The sequence below is a fragment of the Eurosta solidaginis genome, chromosome 4 (assembly GCF_040869045.1).
Source record: "Eurosta solidaginis isolate ZX-2024a chromosome 4, ASM4086904v1, whole genome shotgun sequence".
Lineage (NCBI taxonomy): Eukaryota > Metazoa > Arthropoda > Insecta > Diptera > Tephritidae > Eurosta > Eurosta solidaginis.
In genome coordinates, this window is record NC_090322.1 from 220659652 (window position 1) to 220674100 (window position 14449).

Consider the following 14449-nt stretch of genomic DNA (forward strand, 5'->3'; position numbering starts at 1 on the left):
TAATGGTTCCAAGTGGGTTACAAAGCAAACAACAAAAATGGTGAAACATTGTACACTAACTTTCTAACAATAACTATAAAAACAACAACATAATGTTACAGCTATATTTAAATAAATAACTATGTATGTATATTTCAACATACAAAACAAGTGACTGGCAATTATTGTTACTAACTAACCCAACCCAACACAATGAAACGCACGTCAGCCATAAGGGAAATCTTCAATAGTTAACAGCATGAAAAGCTCACGTTTGGTATAATCGACAACTAATTCAAAATTCCTACGCATAAATGAATCAAAGTTGAGAAAAAAAGGAAAAAAATCATTAGCAGTTTGTTGTAATGTTTCCCTTAAACCACGCTGATTGATTCTTAAAGGTAAATATCAGCTGGTAATTCTGGGATTTTTTCAATTTTTATACACTCGGAATTTCAGTTGGTATCCGCTTTTACGAATTACATGTTTACACCAGAAAACCCGCAAATAAGGAAACGCAAAATAAAATATGCAATTTAATTATATGTATGCAATTATCATAGCTATCTATCTACACCAAAACTGTCAGCACCATATATAACAATCATAATCATCATCACCACCACCACTCTATTTTACCTTTACTAAATCTGTCAAAATTACAAATTCGAACGACAATAAATAAAACGAAAATATGAAATACCAAAACACAATCATATTACTATATTTATACAAACAACCCCCACTATTATATATGATAGCTAATAATCATCATAAAAACAATTTATTTTAATCAATCATTATCGCTCATCGCCATTCACCTATCACCACCACCTTACTAAAGCACACCTATAATTCAAACGAATCCATTCTTTTCCACATAGGAAATAGTCTATGATAGTACAGACATTGCACTAGTCGCCTTATTGGTTTGATTACGCTTAGTTGAAAGTCGATGATATATGTTTTTTCTCAAAAGACATTTTTTTTAACTCACACTCTAAGTGTAGGGTCAGCACTCTCAAGAGGACATCTAAGCGCGAGATATTCACTTAGAGGCTTCTCATCTTTTAAATGCTTTCCAAAATCTTCAAAACTATAAATGATAGCCTGAATGTCGATAATAACATGAACATAATACTAAAGCAGCGAAAAATCTAGGGACGTGATGTTTTTCATATTTAGCGTATAGCGTGCTGACGCAATGTGAGATATGTGCCAGCTGTATCGAAAAAGGGAAAACAGCTCATTGCAACTCTGGTTTAGTCGATTATCTGCTTTATAGCAGAAGCTTTCAGACACGAGATCGCCGCTAATGAAATAATTATTCGCACTCACTTCACAAATTTTATTGTTCTCTTTGATTTATTAGTCACTGAACAAGCAAAGTTTTAATTGCTTGATGTTAGCAATATATCTTGTTAAAACTTTTTTGTTAGACTCAAGCAATAAAATAATATTTTTGTAGCAGAGATGCGTGCACACGGTTTGCCTCGTTGCTCGCTAATCAACGACTAAACAACTTACAGTATGTTGATTTTACGCTTACCAACACAGCCACAGTTTAAATTTTGGTGAGCACTTTTTTAAAACCAACGAAAAGTCTCGCCAAAATAGAAACTCAAAACAAAATTAGATAAATTTTAAATGATTTTTGGGGAGTGTCCTTATCGCTACTTAGAAGAATAAAAGCAACGCTAAATGGCTTTATAACAAGTACATGGTTGACTTCTTGTAGCTAGGCGAGGTTGGACTGACTGGCGCGTGAGGATCTTACATAGGCTAAATAAGTCCATAGTGCTACCAGAAGTACAGAACGTCCAATTTGAAACCCTTTTAGAAACCAGTATCTACTTATGTTATAAAATATCTCGGTCCTTTTAGCAAATACTAGAAGCTCTTTAAGTCCTATACGCCTTGCTGCTTCTAGATCTGATAGCTGTGCCACTCCTAATAGCTGCAGTGTTAGTCTCGAGCACAGAGCACGAGCACAAGACGTACTCAATCTTTTCTTCCGTACTTCCTACATCTGCTATCACTGACAAGACCTAATTTAAAAGTATGTGACGCCATAGTTATTTTCCGGCATCCCTTAAAATAGTCAACTATGAGTTAGGTTGTTTTTAGCAATTGACTTAGATTTTCATATGCTTGAACGCACTGTAAACATTTGCGCATACTTACATATCTCCTTGCAAATTATGTCAGCTAACCGATCTGTTTTTAAAGGAAACCTCAGCTTGAAATTCGTGTCAAAGTTCAATGGGAGCGAGAGATAAATTGTGTTGTCGAGGTTCATTCTTAGGATACTGTGACATCTCCTTTTTGTTTCAGCTTCTATGCTCCCTAAGTCTAATGGCTGACCCTGTATCTGTCAGGCGTATGTGGAGGTCTAATGACATAAATTGCTTGTTCAGTACCGGCCACCACATTAACTCTCCGTAAGCTCCGTAAGTAAGGATGTGCTTTGTGACCGCTCTAAAGAGCCACATCATAAGTTTTGGCCCTAGGCCCCAGTTCCTACTACGGCTACGGCCATAGTCTCATTCTTTAGTACACACTTTCTGGGGCCATTGCAATACATAAAAATACAATTTTTTTTTTTTTTTTATAGAAATTTTAGTTATGTTCAGTGTTTTTATATAAATTTTTTTCTCTGCCGATACATTTTAAGTTATCGTTTATTGTATTGTTTATCTTATCTACTTTGTTTCTAATTTTTGCTTAGTTTTCCTTTATACAAATGATAAAAATGTAAATATATATATTTTTTATAATTTATTAATTAATATAATTTGTTTCTTGTGTCCCAAGTGTCCTTATGTAAAATTGGTAAATCTCAATTTGTAACTGTGATCGAAATTGATATGCTGAACTCACGTTGCATCTGGAGATTAACCAAGATTACATGCGTTTCTACATTATTGTTATATTTTGTTTTTTTTTTCTTCGTTGTTGTCGTTTTCTTGTTTGATGTACTGATTTATTTGAATATAGTTAATTTTAATTTTAACTTTTGTTAAGATTGAGCTAATTTTTTATTTTTTGTTTTCGCTTTCCATGCATATATCTTTGAAAAAGCAAAAAAATACATTTTTTTCCAAATCGCCGGCTTAAATAACTAATTGAGAAATTGTAATTTGTCCATATCAAAGCCTGCTCTGCCTGTTAATTTGCTTAGTTAAGCTTAGCCTTAAACCTCGCTAAAGAAAAAAACAATGCTCGCTCCGCTCAGAAGCATCCTAAAACCTCTATTAACTGCTTTCGTCTGGTTGAGTATTACATCAGGTACTGGTGTGCAATTGCGTTTTAATCTACCAGTACTTATGTTATACTAACCCTGACGATACGCCAAAACCTGCATGCAAAAAATAACAACGTTTGATGGACTTTTTTTGAATTGAGAAAGAAAAAAAAGTGTATAATGCCCGCATAATTGTACTAAAACGTGTTACAACAATTTAAATATTTTTCGCATATTTTTAAATAGAAATATGTGTATATATGTATATTTTAAATTAGTTAAAAACAATTTGTATTATATTGAAGTCATAAAAAAAAATATATGTTTCTTGATTAGTTTTCTTCTTTAAAAGATTTTCTTTATTTAAATTTTTTAAGGTCAAGCAGGTGTAAAAAAACAATAATTAAGAACAAACTTTCTTCATGAAATAATTTTCGGAAACATTTTTTTTAAGAACATCCATTTTTCAGAATTTTTCGATTTAATCCTACTTGTATTCCTTAGAACAAAAGACAAATATTGCCAAACTTAGTATTGTTTACCAAATTTTAAACGTAACTTTTTAAATAAAAAAAAAAAAACAACCAAACTCAAAGAAAAAATTAAAAATTTTATAAAGATATTTTAGAACTTAAAAAAAAAAAAGAGTTGAGTAAAGAAAAAACTTTTTTAAAAATATTAATTTTATTATTTACACAAGTTTAGTTTTGAAAATATTTTTTCTTTACTTAACTATTTTTTCTTTAAGTTCTAAAATGTCTATGTAAATAAAAAGTTGAATTAAATTTTTTCTTTAAGTCTTGTCAAAAAAGTGTTTTCTTTACAAATCTGGCTTCCAAAATATTGTTTTTATTTAGTTTTTTAATTTTATCTAATATTTTTTTTTTAAATTAAATTTGAACTTATAAACAAATAATTTTTTGTAAAAAATATTACCAACCCATGAAACTGAGGTCTTTTTCCAAAATGTTTCAAACACACAAGCTTTAAAAACTAAATTCTTTTAAATTTAAACAAATCTTTAGGACAAATAATACGAAAGTTTTAAGTGAAATAATTTACTTGTAATTATTTTTCAACAAAATATGCAACATATCTATAGCTAACATATTTCCAGTAAAAAAACATAAATAAATACAAATAAAATATATGGTAAATAAAAAAAATTAAAAAAATTGTCCCAACATATAAATAATTTTAAATTGTATGAAATAACAAAAGTGAAAGGCCCGCTTTTTTTAAATAAAGTAATTTAGTAGTAATTATTTTCTAAACAAAATAGAAAATATAAATAGAACAAAACCTTTTCAAATAAAAATAAAAAAAAAAAATAATTAAAACAAAATAAATAAATTTGTTGATAAATTATTGAATTTTATTATGATGAAAAAACTCAAAAGAACTTAACATACTGGCAGGTTTTATGCTATTTCTTTAGATATTTTTGTATTTTTAAATTGGAAATTATATTTTTTCTTCAAGCTGAGAGTAGAACTCGTGTCGTCAAATTTCTAATCCAGCAGGCCTCGCACTAGGCTATGACTGCATCTGTTGGTATGCGGCTTAGTTCCGTTTTTCTCGTTGTTGTTGTAATTGCTATTTTTATTTCATTTTATTAGCTCGATGCAGTAGAGCCTAACCAATCTTGTCCTATGTATTACCCTGTGCACGAGGCTTGTTGAGTTCTTGCTTTTTGTTAAGAAACAACTGTAAATTGAACTCTTTGTAAACAAATTATTGTGTAATACGTCCAAAACTCACTAAATTTTACGAAATTAATCGAGACAGATATAGACTTCTGTATATAAAAATGATCTGGGCGAAAAAAGAAATTCATTTAGCCATGTCCGTCCGTCCGTCTGTCCGTTAACAAGATACCTTCAGTAAATTTTGAGGTATCTTAATGAAATTTGGTATGAAAGTTCCTGGGCACTCATCTCAGATCGCTATTTAAAATGAACGAAATCGGACTATAACCACGACCACTTTTTCGATATCGAAAATTTCGAAAAACCTAAAAAGTGTGATAATTCATGACCAAAGACGGATAAAGCGATGAACCTTGGTAGGCGGGTTGTCCTTATGACGCAGAATAGAAAATTAGTAAAATGTTGGACATTAGGCGTGGCACCGCCCACTTTAAAAAAAAGGTAATTTAAAAGTTTTGCAAGCTGTAATTTGGCAGTCGTTGAAGATATCATGATGAAATTTGGCAGGAACGTTACTCCTGTTACTATATGTGTTATAAATAAAAATTAGAAAAATCGGATGACGAATACGACCACTTAAAAAAAATTTATAAGTAAAATTTTAACAAAAAATTGAATATCTTTACAGTATATAAGTAAATTATGTCAACATTCAACTCCAGTAATCCTATGGTGCAACAAAATACAAAAATAAAAGAAAATTTTAAAATGCCATAATTCTATACCAAATACGAAAAAAGGGATGAAACATGGTGACTGGTTTTTTGACGCAAAATATAGCTTTGGAAAAAACTTTGTAAAATGGGTGTGCTACATTATTAAGTAGAAGAAAATCAAAAAGTTCTGCAGGGCGAAATCAAAAGCCATTGAAATCATGGCAAGAATACTGTTCGTCGTATTACATATATAAAAAATTAGCGGTACCCGACAGATGATGTTCACCCTGGTCCACATTTTGGTCGATATCGCGAAAAAGCCTACGCATATAAAACTAAAGGCCACTCCCTTTTAAAACCCACATTAATACTTTTAATTTGATACCCATATCGTACAAACACATTCTAGAGTCACCCCTGGTCCACCTTCATAACGATATCTCAAAAAGGCCTCAACCTATAGAACTAAGGCCTACTCCCATTTAAAATAATCATTAATACCTTTCATTTGATACCCATTCCATACAAACACATTCCAGGGTTACCTTAGGTTCATTTTCCTACATGGTGATTTCCCTTATTTGACAAAGGATGAAGGAAAATCGTTCCAAAAACGTCACCCTTGGTCTACAATTTGGTCGATATTCGTCAAACGAACCAACGCAGCTATAATTATACTCATATGAGCAGAGCTCACAGAGTATATTCAAAGCTCTTAGCTGAGTATGTAATGTTCGGTTACACCCGAACCTAGCCTTCCTTACTTGTTTCCAATTAAAAAAAAAATTTATGTGAAAAAAATACATGTTGAAAAAATAGATAAAAAAATGTTTAAATGGTTCAATTCTTTTTAAATGGTTCAATTCTAAAAAATAATGGCCCGTAATAATAGTCGCTGACTAAAATACTCTTTAGTTAAAATCATGCCTAAATTAAAAATGGGATTTAAAATTTTGGTCTGTCATAGACATATTAAACAAAGTTTTCAGCTAAAACAAGCATGGACAGGGTATCCGCATGAAAAAAGGGTATTGATTGCCGCTATGAAGACATTTTTTAGAAATTTTAAAAGTTCACCCTGTTCCTTACAACCGTGGTTACTTGACTCCACGTATAAAAAATGGTAATTTTTTACTTGACAAAAACTCTTACAATAGCACAAAAATTGTCAAAGGAGTACCTGAAAACGCGTTTTGATCATAACCCGGTGGAAGATAATTATCATTCAATTCTATTTAAAAGTTATTAGCAAACGTTTTGTAAAAATTCGCTGTTTTTTATCAGCCGTCAATTTAAAATTGGGTGCACAATCTTTTAATTGAACATGAACACATTTATTTAAAGAAAATTTACTTAATTTCGTTCTTAAAAATTATTTAAATCTCGCAACATAAACGAAGATGTAGTTAAAGCGGATTTGGGCTCCTTAAAGCAAAGGAAGCAACAAGGCTATCCACTCATACACTCGTATTCATGTTGAATAGTTTATATAGCTTGTAAGAATGTTGTAAAGAAAAGTTGTTTTCATTAAGACAGATGTGACGGCCAAAATAATGCAAACCTTAAATGTTAGGTTGCCCTAACCGTTAAAGCAGATTAATTTAATATACCCGAAACCGAATAGGGATATCTCTAACCTCGATACTAATAAGTATGCAGGGCATTCAATGATAATCAGGTTAAATCAAATTTAGGTTTGTCTTAGCAAAGTCAGCATAAATAAAGGGAGTTTAGAATAGTTTTCTAAAGGAAAAAAGTGACCTAGAATGTTGAGCCATTGTACATAGACCTGCAAAGTGTAAGTCCCTTTTACATTAGAAAATCATTGAACTCAAGTCGATCATGACATATACTAAGAGGGTGATAAAGGGGGGAAGTAGTTCAGCAGCGTCCGTACAAAGCAGTTCTTAAAATTTTTGTTGCTTATTCCTGTTGTATGCCGTGTTTTATTTCACGCTTTCTTTTAAGAGCAATTGACAAATGTAAAGGAGAATAGAAGACACAAAAGGAAATGCCAGCAGAATTGAATTCAAGAATTCTGTAATGTAATTCAATAATTAATTACTTAATTGGCGCTTAACCGTTTAAACGGTTACGGCCATCCAACAAGGCGCGCCAGTCGCTTCTACTCTTTTCCACCTGGTCCTTCCAACGGAGTGGGTGCCGCCCTCTACCTCTGCTTCCATAGGCGGGTTTCGATTGAAACACTTTCTTGACCGGAGAGTCATATTTCATTCGCATAACATGGCCTAGCCAGCGCAGCCGCTGCGTTTTAATTCGCTGGACTATATTGATGTCTGCGTATAGCTCGTACAGCTCATCGTTAAATCTTCTTCGATACTCGCCATCGCCAATGCGTAGAGGTCCATAAATCTTTCGAAGAACTTTTCTCTCTTCAATAATTAGAAGTCGGAAGTAAGAAATTGTTCTTTTAAAAAAAATAAATGTAAGGCGCGATAACCTCCGAAGAGATCTAAGGCCGAGCTTTTCTTCCAATTTGCGTCGTGCTCCTCTTGTTTTTTCCCTACAAATTGGCCGGACGGGACCTACATGTTTTATGCCGACTCCGAACGGCATCTGCAAGGCAGATGAGTTTTCACTGAGAGCTTTTCATGGCAGAAATACAATCGGAGCGCTTGCCAGACACTGCCGAGGGGCGACCCCGCTTAGAAAAATTTTCTTCTAATTGAAAAATCTTATTTCTAAAATTTTGATGTTGCTTTGCCCGGGAGTTGAACCCAGGGCATACGGTGTGATAGGCGGAGCACGCTACCATCACACCACGGTGGCCACCATTGTTCTTTTATTAATAGATATTCACAAAAAACCGAATAATTACCCTGAAACGACTGCGAAACTGGTGAAAATTGTATCAGCGCAAAACACCTTTTTAGTTAGTTCTTTTCTGTGTACAACAATATCACCAAAATTACATCAACCACGTGAAAGTCTTAAACTTTTTCTCTTTGCAAAAATATCTTCACAAAGTACAAGTATTACTTTGCCGCCTTCGGATTATTGCTTGCGAAATTAAAACGCATCATTTGTCATGTCTCCCGAAATTTTTTGAAATGTATTAAAAATCGACGCCTGTGGAAAATAATTCCTTCCATTGAATATTTATTTCTAAATTTAATGCCAAAATCAGTTTGGATGCTACTTTTTCCTCAAAAGATACTAAAATAGCAAAACTCTCAAATATCATTGAATGCGGAATAGTCTTAATTAAAGATTTCGCATATGTGGAGCCAAGTAACCATCGCAGATTTTAAGATGGTGTAATTTTCGTCATAAACATGTTAATACGCATTAGCTCCTGACGTATATTTGCTTATCGGGGAAGTATTTTTTCACTTCCATTTAAGTTCATCGCGTTTAAATGGCAAATTGTTTAATTTCTCGCAACTTTTGACAGCAGACCACCAACTTAAAACCTATTTAAAAAATTAAAATCGAGCTCATGTCATTTTAAATTTAAAATACTTTTTTAGAGATAAAATAGTGTTTAAGTGGACTATAACAGACTTAAAATGATATTTAATTTAGAACCATGTTTAAACCAATAAAACTTAATTTTATTTCGACTATGATTACGGGCCAATAATTTTAACGTTTAATGAATTTTCTCATAAAAAATAAATAAATGTAAGGCGCGATAACCTCCGAAGAGATCTAAGGCCGAGCTTCTCTTCCAATTTGCGTCGTGCTCCTCTTGATTTTTCCCTACAAATTGGCCGGACGGGACCTACATGTTTTATGCCGACTCCGAACGGCATCTGCAAGGCAGATGAGTTTTCACTGAGAGCTTTTCATGGCAGAAATACAATCGGAGCGCTTGCCAGACACTGCCGAGGGGCGACCCCGCTTAGAAAAAATTTCTTCTCATAAAATACGTAATATATACAGAATTGTAACTAAAATTTTCCCAGTGAAAACAAAAAAAAAAAAAAATAATTTGACAAATAACATAGGTAACTAAAGATATAAATATAATAATAAATGAAAAAAATAAAACAAAATTAATATACATAAATATAAATAAAAACTTATAAAATAAATTAACAAATATTTAAAAAAATAACAATATGTAATAATAAAATAATACAAACTAATTAAAAGTAATATTTCTTTTTAAGTAAAATAATTTACTATTAATTATTTGCTATACCAAATAAAAAACTACTTAAAGCTATATTAAAAAAAAATAACAAATTAAGAACATAAATAAAAGAATCTATAGGCATAGCGAAAAAAAATAATATTTTTGACATCTCCTAACCTTTTCAAATAAAACACTTTGCGGAGATTAACTTTAAAATTAAAAAAAATTATTTTTAAAACAAAATTGAAAAAAACCAAAAATATTTTTTTAACTGTTTATAAATAACTTTTTATAAACTGAACTTGAAAAAATATTTCCAGTAAAGGAAAATATTTCTAAAATTAAGTATTTGTTGATAAAAAATTATAATTTTGAAACCAAACTTTGCTCGTGAAAAATATTTTACAAAACAACAATAAAAGTATAATAAATTTATAGTTTTAAAACATAACTTAAAAAAACATTTTTTTTTTTAACTAAATATTATCTAATAAGAATATATAAATAAATAGCAGCATAAATAAATTTTGTGAAAAAAAAGTATTTCTTGTTAATTAAACTTTTTCCACAAAAATAAATTTTTACATAAAAATGTACTTTCAGTGGGAATTGAATTTTTTTAATTAAGCTAAAAAAGATATTTGTAGAGCCTAATATTTGCATGCACATACACAAAAAAACTATTTTAGAACTAAGATTTCCTAGAAAAAAGAGCACATAAAACTCATTCTATTTGTATAAAATAAAAGTGATCCATTTTTTCTGAAAGAAAAAACTTTTTCAGTGAACAAAATATTTTCAGAACTGTGCCAAAAAACTATTTTTAGAACTTCATATTTTTAATCAAAAATTTAAAACTAAACTTAAAAAAACACACGAAAAAAAGTATTTTATTTTGATAACACTTGATTGTTTAAAAAAATATAATTAATAAAAATGAACTTTATTAAAAACCAGAACTTGTGTAGCTCTTAGTTTTGTAGGGATCTTAGATTTTGTTAACGAATTTAATTTAAATAAATTTTTTTTATACAAATTTATACTAATACCGATTTCAAAATACATTCCTCTCAGTTGATGGACTAAAAAAACAAAATGAACAACTCACGGCCAAGCTTAAAATTAGCGAATCTAATCAATCGGACAAAATCGAGAAGAGTCTTATCAAGAGCCTTTTGATTGGCTATGTTGTTAGCAGCAATCCGAATGATAAGACGCAAGTATTGCGCATGATTTCTTCCGTTTTGGACTTTACACAAAGCGAATCGGATAAAGTTGGTCTTAATAAGCAGCAATCGAGTTGGCTCGGTGCCATATTGGGCAATGGTCCGGGCGCGCAAGGTAAGAGTATAAATAGTATTTATTACATATACAATGTAATTTATTTTTTTCTTTTTCTGTTCCAAGGTGATCGCTCAAAGGATAATTTAGTGCAAGCATTTGTACAATTCCTCGAGCAGGAATCTCAGCCTCAAACAGATGCTAGTAATATGCCGAATTTGTTAAATATGACGCAACAACAGAATGTGCCACCAGGTGGTGCAGGTATTCTATCGACACAGCGTCGTATATCCACATCGAGCAATAGCAGCAATAGCGGTGGGAATAATCCTGCACCTATCCCCATTCAACCAATGATGTTAAACGAATTTGCACCTACACGCAATTCAAGTTCAATACTAAAAGATATTTTAAGCGATTCTTGATTATTGTAAATTAATATTATTTTTGATGTTTTAATTCCATGCTTTAGTTACCTTTATTTTACTCAGTTTAAATTTAAATGCATATCCGCAAATGTGTATGTTAATTTACCTTTAAATTATATTTTTGTTTATATAGATAAGTACCATTGTATATGGTTGAACTACATACTTTTATATTATGTATGTATATGCACATTATTCTTTAGACTCTTCTTGAACTAAAGTGCTTATTGTAATTGTCTTATAGCTCCATTTATATTGTCTTTCTTGTACGCAATTTAATTTATTATGTATTCGTTTGCCAATTGTATGTATTTCAATAGTGAACTATAACACATGTCTGTATGTATATATCTTTCCTAATTGCATTTTGTAACAAATGCCTAATAAATTTTTTGTATTCGGTGTTATGTTATGCTAGCTTCATTGATTGAGGGCCATATTATGTATAACGCAACGAGAAATATTTTATCGTGTGAACCTCAATTCGTATAATATAAAAGCATTCATTCACCTCAGCGAGTGACAGTAAACGTGATTGCCTTCGCGAAATTTTTTGTACATACATATATGTGACCCGGTCTATGACAAGGTAGCTTATGACTCAAAAAAGAAATCGCGAGAAACAGCTGTTAAAGATAAACAATGCATTTCTTCAGTTTCTTAGTAGGTTTTCTTTTGCCATATGAACAGTCATGTGCTTCTCGAAAGCGCAGTTAACTGCAAATTTATGTTTACTGAATTGCACTAAAATTTACTCTCAAATAATATATTTTTATGTATAATAAAATAATATTTATTATATTTAAGCTCCATTCTAAGATTAATAAATAAAATATTTTAGCAAATAAAAAAAAAAAAAAAAAAAAAAAACTACGTGAAAAATTTTTATTTTTGGGTAATTTTTTTTTTTTTTTAATATTTGAGATACTCCATGCCAACTCATCCAATCGCTGAAGCTCGATAATCTTTTTGCCCCATTGTGGATGGTAAATGGACATTCAATTGCCGGGTTAGGACAATTGAACGCATCATTTCGTCTGATTCGTTTTGCTGGTTTGGAGACAAACCTGTTTCGGCGTTGTGCCATCATCAATGTCAATTTTAATTCGAAAATCGAAGAACCAATATCGAATCTGATGGTGAAAATCGTTTCAATATACAATTATTTCGTCTTTGTTGAAAAAAAAAATATCTTTGGCGCGATAGCTTCCGAAAAGAGTTAACACCGATCTTGCCTTTAAATTTGCGTTGTTGTTGTTGTTGTAGCAATGCTTCGCCCCACACAATAGCTGCGACCGATCACAAATTGTCATCAATATCCTCTAACGGGAGTCCAAGGAAACTTGTTGTTTCAACAGGGGTGGACCATATTGAAAGGGGTGTTAGAGGCGTTGGTTCCACATTACAATTAAAGAGATGGTTGGTGTCATGTGGGGACACATTGCAAGCGGGACATACATTTTGTATGTCGGGGTTGATTCTGTATAAGTAAGTTACCGTATCCAGAACGAAGTGGAGTTGAGTGACTCACGTTTCCCTGGGGAGTATGCGTTCCTCTTCCGCAAGTTTTGGGTACTGTTATTTGAGTGCTGGATTCACCGGGCAATTCCTGGCATAAAGGTGCAAAGCCTGTTTGTGGAGTTCACTGAGGACCTCCTTGTGTTTTTTTGCTTGTTGTTGTTGTTGTAGCGATAAGGTTGCTCCCCGAAGGCTTTGGGGAGTGTTATCGATGTGATGGTCCTTTGCCGGATACAGATCCGGTACGCTCCGGTACTATAGCACCATTAAGGTGCTAGCCCGACCATCTCGGGAACGATTTATGTGGCCAAATTAAACCTTCAGGCCATTCCCTCCCTCCCCACCCCCAAGTTCCATGAGGAGCTTGGGGTCGCCAGAGCCTCGTCTGTTAGTGAAACAGGATTCGCCGTGGATAGGTGAGGTTGACAATTGGGTTTGGAGAAGCTATATATTGCGCTGGCAACCTGAAGGGTTGCGCTACACAGCCCCTTCAATCTGGTATTTTAGTCGCCTCTTACGACAGGCATACCTACCGCGGGTATATTCTGATCCCCTATCCCGCTGGGGGACTTTTTTGCTTCATACATGTTGGGATGCCCAGGTTTCTGGGTATTCAACAGGAACTGTTTGGTTAGCATCTCATTTCTCTCGCTGATGGGTAGTATTCTCACCTCATTATGTAGATGGTGTTCTGGGGACATAAGAAGACAGCCCGTGGCGGTTCTGAGAGCAGTATTTTGGCAGACCTGCAGCTTCTTCCAGTGAGTAGTTTTTAGGCTTGCTGACCATATAGGGGACGCGTGGCATGCAATCGGCTGGCCAATGGCTTTGTATGTGGTAATGAGCGTTTCTTTGTTTTTTCCCCAAGTACTGCCATAAAGGGATTTGAGGATTTTATTACGGCTCTGGATTTTCGGTACAATTGCGGCTGCATGCCCCCAAAACGTAGATCCTGATCAAACGTCACACCCAAGATTTTGGGGTATAGGACAGTCGGTAGCGTAGTGCCATCGTCGTGGATGTTCAAAATGGTCAACATTTGGGACGTCCATGTTGTAAATAAGGTCGCGGAGGATTTAGTCCGTGATAATGCCAGGTTCCGCAAGGTGAAAAAACTGGAGATATTAGGGAGGTAGCCGTTTATTCTGTTGCAAAGCTCATCGATCTGTGGGCCTGTAGCTGTGGCCATTATTGTGCAGTCACCGGCGTAGGAAACGATAGTAACTCCTTCTGGTGGCGAAGGTAGCTTAGATATGTAGAAATTAAAGAAAAGTGGGGATAGGACACCACCCTGTGGCACCCCTTGCTTAATTCTTCTTGGTTTTGATGTTTCGTTTCTAAATTGCACCGATGCCTGCCGACCACCCAGATAATTTGCGGTCCACCTTTAAGACATGGGGGAAGGGTAGACCTTCCAGGTCTTGCAGTAGCGGGCCATAGTTGGCCGTATCAAAAGCTTCTGATAGGTCTAGCGCAACGAGTACTATTCTATGGTGGGGGGTTTGATTTAAACCGCAATTTATCTGGGTGCT

The 14449-nt window shown here is 33.2% G+C and overlaps 1 protein-coding gene across 2 annotated transcripts in view; it reads left to right on the forward strand.

Moving 5' to 3' along the window:
- Gmap (Golgi microtubule-associated protein) overlaps window positions 1–12269 on the forward strand; it is a 186598-nt gene extending 174329 nt beyond the window's left edge. For both annotated transcript variants that reach the window (XM_067784815.1, XM_067784816.1), the window contains 2 exons: window positions 10765–11031; window positions 11098–12269. In XM_067784815.1, coding sequence (XP_067640916.1) covers window positions 10765–11031; window positions 11098–11396 — 566 coding nt within the window. In that variant the 3' untranslated portion in view covers window positions 11397–12269. The remainder of the gene's footprint in view (window positions 1–10764; window positions 11032–11097) is intronic.
- Window positions 12270–14449: the final 2180 nt, after the last annotated feature.